Source organism: Phoenix dactylifera, chromosome 6, assembly GCF_009389715.1.
Source record: "Phoenix dactylifera cultivar Barhee BC4 chromosome 6, palm_55x_up_171113_PBpolish2nd_filt_p, whole genome shotgun sequence".
In the NCBI taxonomy this organism is placed as follows: Eukaryota; Viridiplantae; Streptophyta; class Magnoliopsida; order Arecales; family Arecaceae; genus Phoenix; species Phoenix dactylifera.
Window position 1 is genome coordinate 3,230,037 of NC_052397.1, and position 12,145 is coordinate 3,242,181.

At 42.1% G+C, this 12,145-nt stretch overlaps 1 protein-coding gene across 1 annotated transcript; it reads left to right on the forward strand.

The window, feature by feature from the left end:
• Positions 1-8,480: 8,480 nt before the first annotated feature.
• LOC103713675 (zinc finger protein 8) lies at positions 8,481-10,340 on the forward strand. Its single transcript, XM_008800690.4, has one exon. It carries the CDS (start codon positions 9,337-9,339, stop codon positions 10,150-10,152), a length of 816 nt encoding a protein of 271 aa, XP_008798912.1. The 5' UTR covers positions 8,481-9,336; the 3' UTR covers positions 10,153-10,340.
• The last annotated feature ends 1,805 nt before the right edge of the window (positions 10,341-12,145 follow it).

Sequence of the window (12,145 nt, forward strand, 5' to 3'; positions counted from 1 at the left end):
CGGAGCTGCCAACATCCCCAGTGACCAAGCTAAGGGGAGCCTAATTGCTGAGCCACCCAAAAGCCCCAATATCCTTCAAAAGTAACACACAACCCTTCCTTCAGAAAACTCAAATCCACTCAACATGACATCAAAGAATAATGACACAAGGCTGACTAAATAATCCTGAGGTTTATCGCCAAAATTTATTATCAATCTAGTAGCACAATTCATGGGCCCATCAATATCTAATGAGGACTTAACCCCGACCACCCGATCTACGCTGTACCACCTTTTGGAGGTGCCATGGTCCCAAATATGAAACTAAATGATGTTTCCTCCAGTGGTACTCCAATATCCAGACTGAAGCATTTGGCTTTGCTAGCTGTCTAAAGCTAGCCAAGCTATCAATGGTCGGTAACTCCCCACCTTCAATGAAGCCTTTTACTGCTGGCCCTTCAGGACTTGGGCCATCAAGTGAATGGCCTGGATCAAGATGTTGTCAGGAGTCATGTTGGTGGTCCAGCAGAATGCTTGTGGTCCTTGCTACTAGTTTCAAATTCATTTGAATACTTTATAGAGCTTGCCAAAAATCAAGGAGATTGAGAAAAAAAGAGGCCAAATCAATCATGCCGTCTTGTGAGATTGTATCATCCAAAATAGTTGCTCCACTTTCTAAGCAAAAGGCAATGGAATCCTAAGTGTTAGCCAATGAGCACAGACCATTGCTGCTCATAATGGCGAGAAGATGAGACCAATCCTACCTCTTTGACCGAAGGAGCATGAATTAAAGCCACGCCCTTCTGTTATGGAAACTGGAGCTGTTTAGCGTACTCACGAGGTAAGTTTGGTGGACTCATAGTTGTTATTCTGGAAAATTGTGCACCAGAATCGTGAAATGATTTAGAGAACCTGCAACGAGACTTGCAGAGATGTGATGGCCCTTCTCTTAGTTTATATGTTTCTAGCAAGCAGTGGATTCACAAAGCTGTCCCATCCTTTATTTTTCCTATGTTTAGCTAGTTTTGATTAAAGCAAAGCAAGCTCTAACTCCAAAAGTCCTCTAAGATACAACTAATTTCATAGAAAACAACATTTAGCAGTAACTATGGCCTTAGCTGGTAATTAAAGTTTCTTAGTAGTTTGTTCACCATAGACCTGCATGAGTTCAAATCGTTCGACTGCAATCTCAGACGTTGATGCGGGCACGTCGACTTCGTCTCCCCACGAATGTGAACTAAAATTTTGATTGATGATAAAAAGATTATTGTAACTAGCATGCACCTACTTATAATGCAGTGCACAAGAATATCCTCAAATGCGGTTGTCGTAGGATCATCGTGTCGTGATCGTATCCTAGCATGGCATTGACTTGTTTTCCCGTGGCACGAATAAATGATGCGGTTCGACCTGACCCATCAGATGGTGGCCCATGAAAGCACCATCTTGCTTCCATTTGAAGTAGTTTAATAACTAAATACTTGCAGGGTTGATGAGGGAAGAGTGGAATGGTCTAAAGCAGGATGATGAATGAGGTTCGCCATCAGCCAACAGTAGCAAGTTTTTATTTGTGAAGCAGAAATATGCGACTTTCATTCCCTAGGGGTTCATATCCTCAGCTGCGTCATACAAAAATGGAACAAAAAGGCTGCTTTGGCTCGCATACCAAAGCATGGAGGTCATGCTATAGTGACTCTTTTATAAGACTTCCACAACCAGGCATGCATGGTGTTGTACTTGTCTTTACTTCATGCCAATGGCATCTTTCTTTGGGAACTCCAATGGTTCTCCAACAACTAGTGCCCATCAGGGGCCCTACTTGAGAGTGCCAAGAGAAGCTGGAAAACTATTTGAGAGGAATACAATGCTCCTATACCACACAAACACACAGAGAGAGAGAGAGCTTAGGAACTGGAGAAAATTTTGAACGGGACCACTACTAGTGATTCCAAAGGGTGGCTCAAGGAGGGGGGCAACATGGCCTACCAAGAGCATGGACTGCACCTTACTTTCTTCATTAGGTGGGGACTAGTTGAACAGCCCCAAGAGCATTCAGAGAACTGTATTTTGAGTCATGAAGTTGCTAAGAAATGGCCTATCGCATCAAAATCGTTAGGCTACTACTATTGCTATGATCATTTAATCAGCAGTCTCCTCGTAGAACCAGAGTACTGTCCCAAACTTGGTAGATTAATAAAGCACCTCTACATATTTTTTTCTCCCTTTCATCTCTCACTGCCTCAGTACTGGGAAAGAATGCATCGCCAGGCTTAGTGGTACGAAGAGCATACAAATACTGCTACTCCTTTCAGTATAATGCATCATGTCGACTTCGATAATAAAATAAATGGGACCATATGTTATAAGGGGTCGAATTATTGTTGGAATGTAGTTAATGTGAATCTCTCTTAACTTTCACCTGCCAAAAATCCTGGGCTCTGGAAATCTCACCCCTAAGTTTGATGCCAAAGTCACAAGACAGGGAAGGACGAGCATCCTTTTCGACTCCTGGTCTGGTACATGTCGATGTTGCGACGCATCGAAAATCTTATGCTTTCTTCCTCTTAGTAACTAGTGGAAATAGTGGGATGAAATGGACGTCTGATAGCGAATAATTCACCTTGAATGCTTTATATTCAGCAAGCACATATAGGTAGACTTTGACGAGTACAAAGTCTTTCTTTGGATGGAACCATGAGACGTGGGAGGATGCCATCCACACAGTTCTTTCTTTTCTTTTGATGCACATGACAACATCCCTACGACAAAAAGCAGTAATTCTTTTCTTTATTTTCGTTGATAGACCATGATTAACGGAACGAAGCTTTTCCTGTGAAAAAACGTCAGCAAAGGAAATATGTAAATTATAAAGTATTAACATAGTTTTCAGGTGGATATATGTAACTTCAGTAGCAGCAGAATGAATGGTGGAGAGCTGTGGACAGCTCTATATGAGAAGAAGAAACTTGCAGTCAAATGGAGACACAATATCACATAGAAGTACTCGAGTTATTAGATATCAAGATTTTGGAAGTGAGACAAATATCAGAATCTAAGTGTAGATCTCATCTTGATGGATACCTGAATATCAGAGCTCAATTTCTTTCATGGCATGTCTGAAAGTCCAATGGAATGAATAGATATCTCAAAACCGAGCTTTGCTATTGTAACAATTCAGGCTAGCTGGAAGGTATGATTTGGATTTCTTGATCCTGTATAAGTATCCAAGATCTTTCTAGCGAATAACCGATGTGGGACTAAACATATGCATGCATGGATCCTCACATACTCTTCCCGTTTAAACCCTAACATCTTCGTCGGATTAAGGGTTCAAATCTAATCATAAGCATCACGTTCTGCCCGTGGTCAGCCCCAATGAATCCGTACTACAGTGTCCCCTAGTCTATATTGGTTATGGGTCAGATCTGCTCTGATACCATTTGTAACAACCAAAGACCTCACCCAAAAAGACTAGCGGAAAGATATTATTTGGATTTCTTGATTTTATATAAGTACCTAAAATTTATCCAACGAATAATTGATGCAGGACTAAACACACGCGCATACAGGTCCTCACAGCTATATGGTACATTAGTTGCAGTTAAATCCTAAAAGAGGAGCTACAACAAATTAGTCAGGATAGTTAATGACTTTGGGCATACACATTTTCCATGGAACCTCGAAAACTTTCCACAGAATTTGAATTGCAGTCATGTCCTCTCTACCTCATCGTTGCTTCTATCAGTAGCATTATTTTTTATTGCAAAGTGCTACGATTTACAAACTATCATGCGACCTGTCACTTTAATTTCAACCTTTATGCCTTTCCAAGCACGTAAATGCTAAGAATAATCCTACTCCTAGAACGAAATTATACCTATGCGATGCTATATATGAGCTTTGCGAAAGAAAACTCGGAGGTCTCTCAAATGATGATGAGAAAGGCATTCATTTCTTCCAGCTGATTAGGCTTCTAGTTGAAGAATCTCCAGTTAAAATTATCTTCGGGCCAGTCAAAACAAAGATGCTTTACCACGAGATGTTCCTGTGGTCCTAGTTCTCATACCAATGACAATTCTTCTGGGTCATTCAAGAAAGCCATCAATTCTTGTAGGACAGCACCCTCGTGATGTGGTCTCCAAGACAATGTGTTTGTCCAGGCCATGCTTCACTCCTCCCCTGTCAATTGGCTCCTGCCTTCTAAATAAGCATACAAAAGCTGTCTTCGGCACAAGGAGGGATCCAAGTTCAACTCTCATAAGCACCACTTGATGAAGTTTTAGGTGGGGATGCAAACGTGTCATGCTGGCATTGGATCTTCCAAGATCCGAATTCAAACCTAGTGTGACTGCTGGATTTGAAATGACAGCCTTGAAGGTCTGATTTCTCCAAGTAGAGGGGAGAGTGAAGACTTGAATTGTGGAAACTGCTCTTGGCTAAGATTCACAAGTGCATTGTTAAAGCTCCACAGTCTATAATTTCTCCCATCCAAGGAAATTCTGGTGTCTTACAAGAACCTAACCTTTTTCTGAAAATATCTTCTTGCTGTAAGTAGATCCTCTCTCAGCTTGTATTTCCTAGTTATCTTAATGAAGTAGGTGGAATTCCAAAGGTTCCTTTCCTTTATGTAAAAAGTATACAAAAAATTACCAAAACATGTACAGATGTCTGATTTTCCATCAATTCATCCTATCTACCCCTCTTATGATGTCACACCCAGTGGAAAGAGACCATGCAACTTCTAACTGCAATGCTGATGCATGTTCAAATAATAATATAATGTGGTGGAGAGAGACATCCATACAGGATGTCCCTTGATTGGATCTGCAACTGAATCCCTAAGACTGGTCCAACAAAGAATTAATACATGCTCAACATCTGTTAATTAAGTCAGTCTATAGGATAGAAAAGTAAGATCCAGTGGATTACTTATTGGGTTGGTATCATCCATACTCCTAGGTATTGGGTTAGAGGTCTATCTATGTATGTATATATTTTATCAAGACTTGGGGCTGGCACAGAGTGCAACCTAATCACTACTCATCTACATCATCCATTACCTTCCATGAGCTTAGAAATGCAAAGGAATCCACCAGGCAAAGGTCAAATACAGCAAGAGAGGCAAATCACCCATGATAGGAGCAGTACCAAGCTGTCTAAACCCAGGTACATAATTAAAAAAAAAAAAGAAAAAAGGAGGAGGGACCAATCATATTTCAAGCTCCAAGATGGCCCCACAGTGACTCCTGTGCATTCATAGCTCATGTGAAGGGAACCCCCACATCCCCTTCTTTTTCCCTGGCCCCTCAAAAGACTTCAAAACAACTCTCTCTTTTAGGTGACCTCAGCTTAGAGATGCGCTCTCTGGTGGTCCTAAGTTTAGATCTCTCCCCCGACAGCGCTATCATACCAAGCCTTGAGAACACCACCAGAGCCTTTAAAGGGCCAGACCCATCCGTATTGACGACATTGATGTGGGTGTCAACATGTAGAAAGCCATCGCCCTCGGAGGTCGATATATTAGAAATCTTACTGTAGATTTCACACCAATGTTGGTCCCACACCCCAGGGTCCCGGCATTCTTGCTCCTATTACATCCAAATCTACTATCATGATTATTTTTTTTGAGGGGGATAAAATTTGTGTCATGGTTTTATGCGAGAAATAATCTAAAAGAATATCACATTCTCAAGGATTTGACACCAATTGCCAAATTTTACTCTCTTTTTTTTTAAGAAAAAAAAAACCCAAAGACCAAATAGGGATCATAGAGGGTTGAGGGCGGCTTGGACTGGCTTGAGTTATGCTCGATAGGTGCTGCAGGCTAGAGCTGTACTGCTCAAGGACGATTCGGCGATAGTCATTAGTTGGATCTAGCAGAATCTAGATGGGGTTGACGACTACCATCCACTGCTTAAGGACATTCGGACAATGAACTATGATGGGCTGGCCCTGCCGGCAAAGTATGTGTATAAAGAGGCCAATGGGACAGCGGATTGGGTGGTTCGGGAATACTCTTTGGATGGGAGAAAGGAGGTTATTTGGTCGACTTTTTTAGCTGTATTCTTATTCGTAATCTATGATATATCTATTAAAAAAATGCAGGAACCATGGGGACTGCATCAATATGATTGAATACAATTCACTATGCAATTCATGGATTGTTTTAATTAATGATGCGAATAATCAGGCAAATAATACAAAATCCAATCTCAAGTTCATTGATGGCATGACATTAAAAATTGTGTAATACAACAATTAATTCTTTTTGATGACAAATGGGGGGCACCACAAATCATGTTGGCCGGGAATTATGGATGACCTATCCATGTCGAGTAATTTGGAAAATCCAGAACACATATATTCCTGCCAAAAGTACATGGGTGCAATTACTAGGCTACAACGTTGTTTTTTTTTTTTTGTAGGATTAATTATGCACTAATTAAGCTCACGTGTTTAAAGCAATTGTGTACAATAGCAGCTTACGTGTCATGCTTCATGTATCCAACCTTATCCTGCCAGTCTGGCCTGGGGGACAAATCAAGTACATGTCCGGTCCCACGCCAGAAAAGAAAAGGACTTTGGGCGAAGAAGGACGAGGTGACGACCCAAATTAACGAGCGAGCAGTGCCCTGCCGAACCCAAGCCATGTCAGGCCGGCTAAGGGGTTTGGATGCGGCTGCAACAGAGTGCAAGGCGAGATGGCGAGGGGAAGGGCACTGAGCCATGGACGCCCAAGACAAGGGCAGGGGGCCCAAAGGTGGCCCCAAAGTGAGGCTTTAATTGATAAAAGAGGGGGTGTCAAGGGAGAGGCTGCATGAACATGAGGAGGTTTTTGTTGTTGCTGCTGTTGTTGTTAGGGTTTGGGGTGGGATGTGGGTTGCTAGGCATTTGCTTTCTTGTGGTGGGGTAGGAGAGACATAGAAGTAGTTTTCATTAATAGGGCTCCTAAAGGAGCAAATGTGGGTGCAGTGGGCTGAGCCTTACAGTCTTGTGTCCATATCACAAGCCCAAGGTGGTAGATTGGGGAAGCTGGGGGAGGGGGACAGTGACTGGTCCTTGGGAGGAGAAGAGAGAGAATAATGAGGGAGGATGTGTACAGTTATGAGGGGGAATAATTGCAAAATGGGTCAGGTATGCATGAATAAAGCAACCAACTCTGCAGAGAAAAAAACTAGAGATTGAGAGAGAGAGAGAGAGAGAGAGAGAGAGAGAGAGAGAGAGAGAGGCTAATTTTTGGACACACAAATATATTCTAGTAAAAAAACTTCTTTTGGGGGGTGGTTTGCAGGGCTTTGTAGTTTGAGGTCCCATGCATGTCTTGATCATTAAATTACTATTTCAGCCAAAGCCTACGCAAAACAACAGATACCTGAATACCTGAAAGGGTAAAAAATACTGAAGACCCTAGAAGGGAAGGGAGGGAGCACCCTCGCACACAGAAACCTTGCAGACTTACACCAACCTTACTGCACAAACAATGCTTTTTACTTGGCTCATGAGAGGTTAAAAGGCAAGACTTTTGGATGGAGAGGTAGAAACTAGAAAGAGAGGGATGGACAGAAGTGTTGGGTTTTTTTTTCTGGCTTTCACCCTTCTTCTTTTACTGAAAATGACAAGGAGGTCCTTTTAGGTTAGCACAAATATAAATGTCAAGTGTGTGGTTCAGAGATAAAACATCCATAACCACCCAAGAGAGCTGCATGAAACACCTGCCTAGTGGTCCAGATCAATCAACTACCATCCAATTCCATCTAAATCAGGAATCTCTGCATGGCATGCAAATATGGCTTGTGGGGGCACCTTGGAGAGGTCTACAAAGTTATTGTATCACTGTGCATCCAAATCCATCCCATGTAGCTTCATTCGGTGGATAGCGAAGTCATGTGTGTGATCATTGGAAGCCATTACTAACACAAGGTTGGATTGCAAGGTTAAGCCGATGTACTGATTATGTCACAGTCTTGAGATGTAAGGATCTGAAGAAATGGTAAAATAGGTAAAAACTAGACCGAAACTTGAAACTTGTCAGAACGGTTTCATTAGTTTTTTCAATGATAAATTGTGATTCTATTATTTTATTTAAAATTTGGATTTTTTTCAAAGATTTGAGTTAGATAGAGGATCAGATATAAGATGTTGATCAAATTCTGATGGAGTCAATGCATAAAATGACACCGTATGAGTACGACAAGGCATGTTTGTTTGAGTGTCTCCTTTCTCCTGAGAAAAATGTTTTGAGTTCTGAAATGGCAATAGGTATGGGCTCGGTGAGAATATAGACAAAACGGAGAAGGATAAAAGGAAGGAGGTTACATGTCATACTGAGGTGATCAGGTAATGAAACAAAAATTAAAGGGTAGAAAACTAAAGTCCCATGTACAGCTCCTCTCATTCTAATCACCAAACACATCTTCAGGACCACTTCCACACCCATCTCTGCAGCTCCAGGTTTAAAGAAGCCAACAGCTATAAAGAGCCTCCACAGCAACCAGTACTAGATGGAGTGTCACAAAATAAGAGAGAGAGAGAGAGAGAGAGAGACCCACCAACAGAGCTGGTCACATACTTACCCTCCTCTTGACTGATGGTTACACTTGCATGAAAGCCAGAGATATAAAGAAGAGAAGAAAAAGAAGAGATGGACAGAGGAAGGGTGAGATGGTGAGGTGATGGTGTTGTTGGACTGGTACTTGGTTGTTATTTGAGAAGCCAAAAGCCTCCTTCACCAGCAGCAGCAGCAGCAGCAGCAGCCATCGTCAGTGCTCTTACCGATGGGGTCAGCTCCAATTGTCCACCCTCCTCTCCCTCCATAGCCCCCACCTCTTTCAGAACAACCAGAAAAATAATATTTCTTTTTCAAAAACCAATATCAATGGTCCTAATCCCCAATATCCAAGCCATATCAAACAAGAAACAGAATTCCCCTTCCCTTCCTCTCCATCTCCTTCTGCGAGGCCTGCTCACAAAAACTTACAGCAATAGAGTTCGCATCCAAAACATGGCAAGTAAGAGAGCGGAGTAGAAGAGAGAAAAAGAGAGAAGGTCGACTCTTTTTCCCCCCACTCTCTTTTCTGCGCTCCTCCTCTTTCCCTCCATCTCCTACTTCATGCCTAGAAACAAAAGGTTTTCTCCAAGGGTCTGATCAACTTGAAACATATCGAGTGAGAGAAAGGAGGAAGCGAAGAACGGGAAGAAGGTTAATTTTTTCTCTCCCCCCCCCCCCCCCCCCCCCCCCCCCTCTTTTTCTTCCAATCTTTGTCTTCCTTCCCTTCCTCGATCTTTATCCTACTTTTAGAATTGTGAGGCTGGGCTAGGCAGCCCAAAGCCACTGTAGTCGCATCGGCAGTGACAGAGATGAGCGAGCGAGAGACCCGCGACTTCATGAGCGTCGACTCCTTCTCGCAGCTCCCGTTTATTCGCCCGGCGCCTCGCGAGAAGCCCTCCTCCGCCTCCGCCATCCGCCTCTTTGGCATCGAGGTTCCCCATGAGCCTGACAGTGAAGAAGATCCCTCCAGAGACCCCAACGCCACCGCCAACCCCAACAGCAGCAGCAACGGCAATGGCAGCAGCGGCGAGAGTGGTCGCAAGTTCGAGTGCCACTACTGCTGCCGCCACTTCCCGACATCACAAGCCCTCGGCGGGCACCAGAATGCCCACAAACGCGAGCGGCAGCATGCCAAGAGAGCCCAATTCCAGTCAGCCATGGCAGCCCACCACCCATCCACCGCCGAGGGCCACCACATGTACGCCTTCCTCAACTACCACCGCCTTGGCTCGGTGCCGACCGCCGCCCGCTTTGCCTTCGACCCCCCTGCCAGCCACCACTATCCCTCATGGAACAGCCCTAGCACCACTAGCAGCAGCGCCGGCACCCGGTTCTACGGCGGGCTCGGATCGGTGAGCCAGCCTATCAACGGAAGCCCGCTGCCGGGCCTCTGGAGGCTTCCCACGGTGGTGCATGGCGGCGCGGGCGTCGGACTAGTCCACCGGGACCGAGCAACGCCATTGCCCTTGTTCGGAGGGGAAGAGCCCAGAGTGATGGGAGGTGGTGGAGGCAGTGTTGGTTTGAGTACTAATATTGGTTCTTTTCCTTCCACCTCTTCTTCTACACCTCCACAGAGCTATGAATCTGGCGTCAAAGAGAATGTGAGTTTGGATCTGCACCTGTGATTAAATAGCGAATTATGCAGAATTTTTAATCAAAATGTGTGCTGTTTTTAATTGCTCTATCCTTGGCCGACTGTCTCTTCTTTGTTGATTATTTCAAGGAATTAATGGCCCCTTATTTGTCAAAATTGCTAGGAAATTCTTTGGTTTTGAAAATAAAAAAGATTAATAACAGAAAGAAAAACTTCTATCCACAATTTTAAATCATAAATTATTGAACTGATATTTGGTGATGTGAGGTTTAAATTTATGTATAATTCATATATATCCACCACGTTATGTTTATATTAATTTAGATCTTCTAAATGACATTGACCTTTGGACTTGGATTTTTCTTTTTCTTTTTTCTTTTTTTTTTGTTTTTGAGAAGAACGCCAAATTTGGAAATTTTCAGGCAGTTACCACAGTTAGAATCTACATTCCCATCGTACATTTTTGCTTGCACCACAAGCATAATAATTTTGAATATTTTCTTTTTTACTGTTGAAGAACTTTTTTATCTAATTTCTGTAGTCATACGTTGCATTCTATCCAACCATAACCATATCTATAGTTCTAAGTTTTTGTTGTTGCTACCGTATATCTTCAAAGCTGTTTCAACTGTTCCACTGTTCTTTGGTCTTACTGACTTACAAAGGACATTTAATGTAAAATTGGGAATTCTAGATTGCTACCATTCTTGATTTTCATAAATTTGGGTTTTTTTTTTTTTTTTTTGAGTCTATGTGTTGGCATTTTGCATAATTATTGCTAATTTTTCATTATATTGAGATAAGAGTGGGGAGTTTGAGGAGCTTCAAGCATTAATAGCATTGCTAACTTAAGATGAGATCTTGCAAATTCCACAGAAAATTATAGTAGCAAATATATATGTGATTCAAGAGCTAAGGTTCCACAACCTATTAATCTCATTAATTGTTTGTTCGAATATCGACTGATGACCTAAATATGAAAAATCTGCAAGACTGATGCACAGACATACTTTCTATGTGAATACCTATGTAAATGCCTTTAAGGAGCTAGCATTCTACTGATCTTTAAGATGTTTTATGGCGTAACAACTGACATAGAATCCATTGAGACACATCACACAGGCTCTATTGGTTAAGATGTGCACAACAAAGGACAAGAGGTGGTTATACAATGATTAGAAGGGTCGGTTCACCAGATTCAAGAATAATTGGTGTACGATCGGTTGCGGTTAGATGATGAAGCTTTAGAATATGATTAACAGCATTACTTATTCAGATGGGAATTAATAACTATATGTATCTATGTATGAATGTATGTATATAAACTTATAGCTAGATATATATACTAAGTAAAGGATTCTTAAACACAAACTATTCATCGAAACTAATTATCCATTATTTTTTATTGAGGTCAAGGAGCTCGCTATGTCATGAAATAACACAAACAGCATTGTTCAATTCAGCAATAAAATCTCTGACATTTAGTTCATATGGTATCCTACCCAATTTTGAGATTATTTCACTACAGTAGCACATAAATTCCTGTGAAGAGATTGTGGTGGCATTACATTAATAAACGAGGAGTTGTACCCAAGAGACCAATGGCATCAACATTCGATCACAATGCATTTTGTTGAATATTTCTTGATTTATCCTGCTAGCTTTCTTTATTACAAACTCGAAAGCAATTGCATTAATTGCTTTTTGCCCCCCTAGGAAAACCTTATAATGGTCAAATAAAAGAATTAATCTGCAAAGGGGGGCAAAAGGCAATGCAATTGCATTACTTTACAGCACTTACATGAGGTAAAAGAACTCAGGTTAATCTACAAGTGCGATGGGGTGGATTCACCTGAGTTCTTTTACCTCATGTAAGTAGTGTAAAGTAGACAGTGGTACAAAGGGGCAGCCCTACAAGCTTTAAGCTTGTTTAACATGTGGCAGTAAAATGTAAGTCCTTTCACCTGCCATGGTGGGTCAGATGTCTCGCAGAGTCCAGCCAAATACCAAGCTGCCAATCTGAT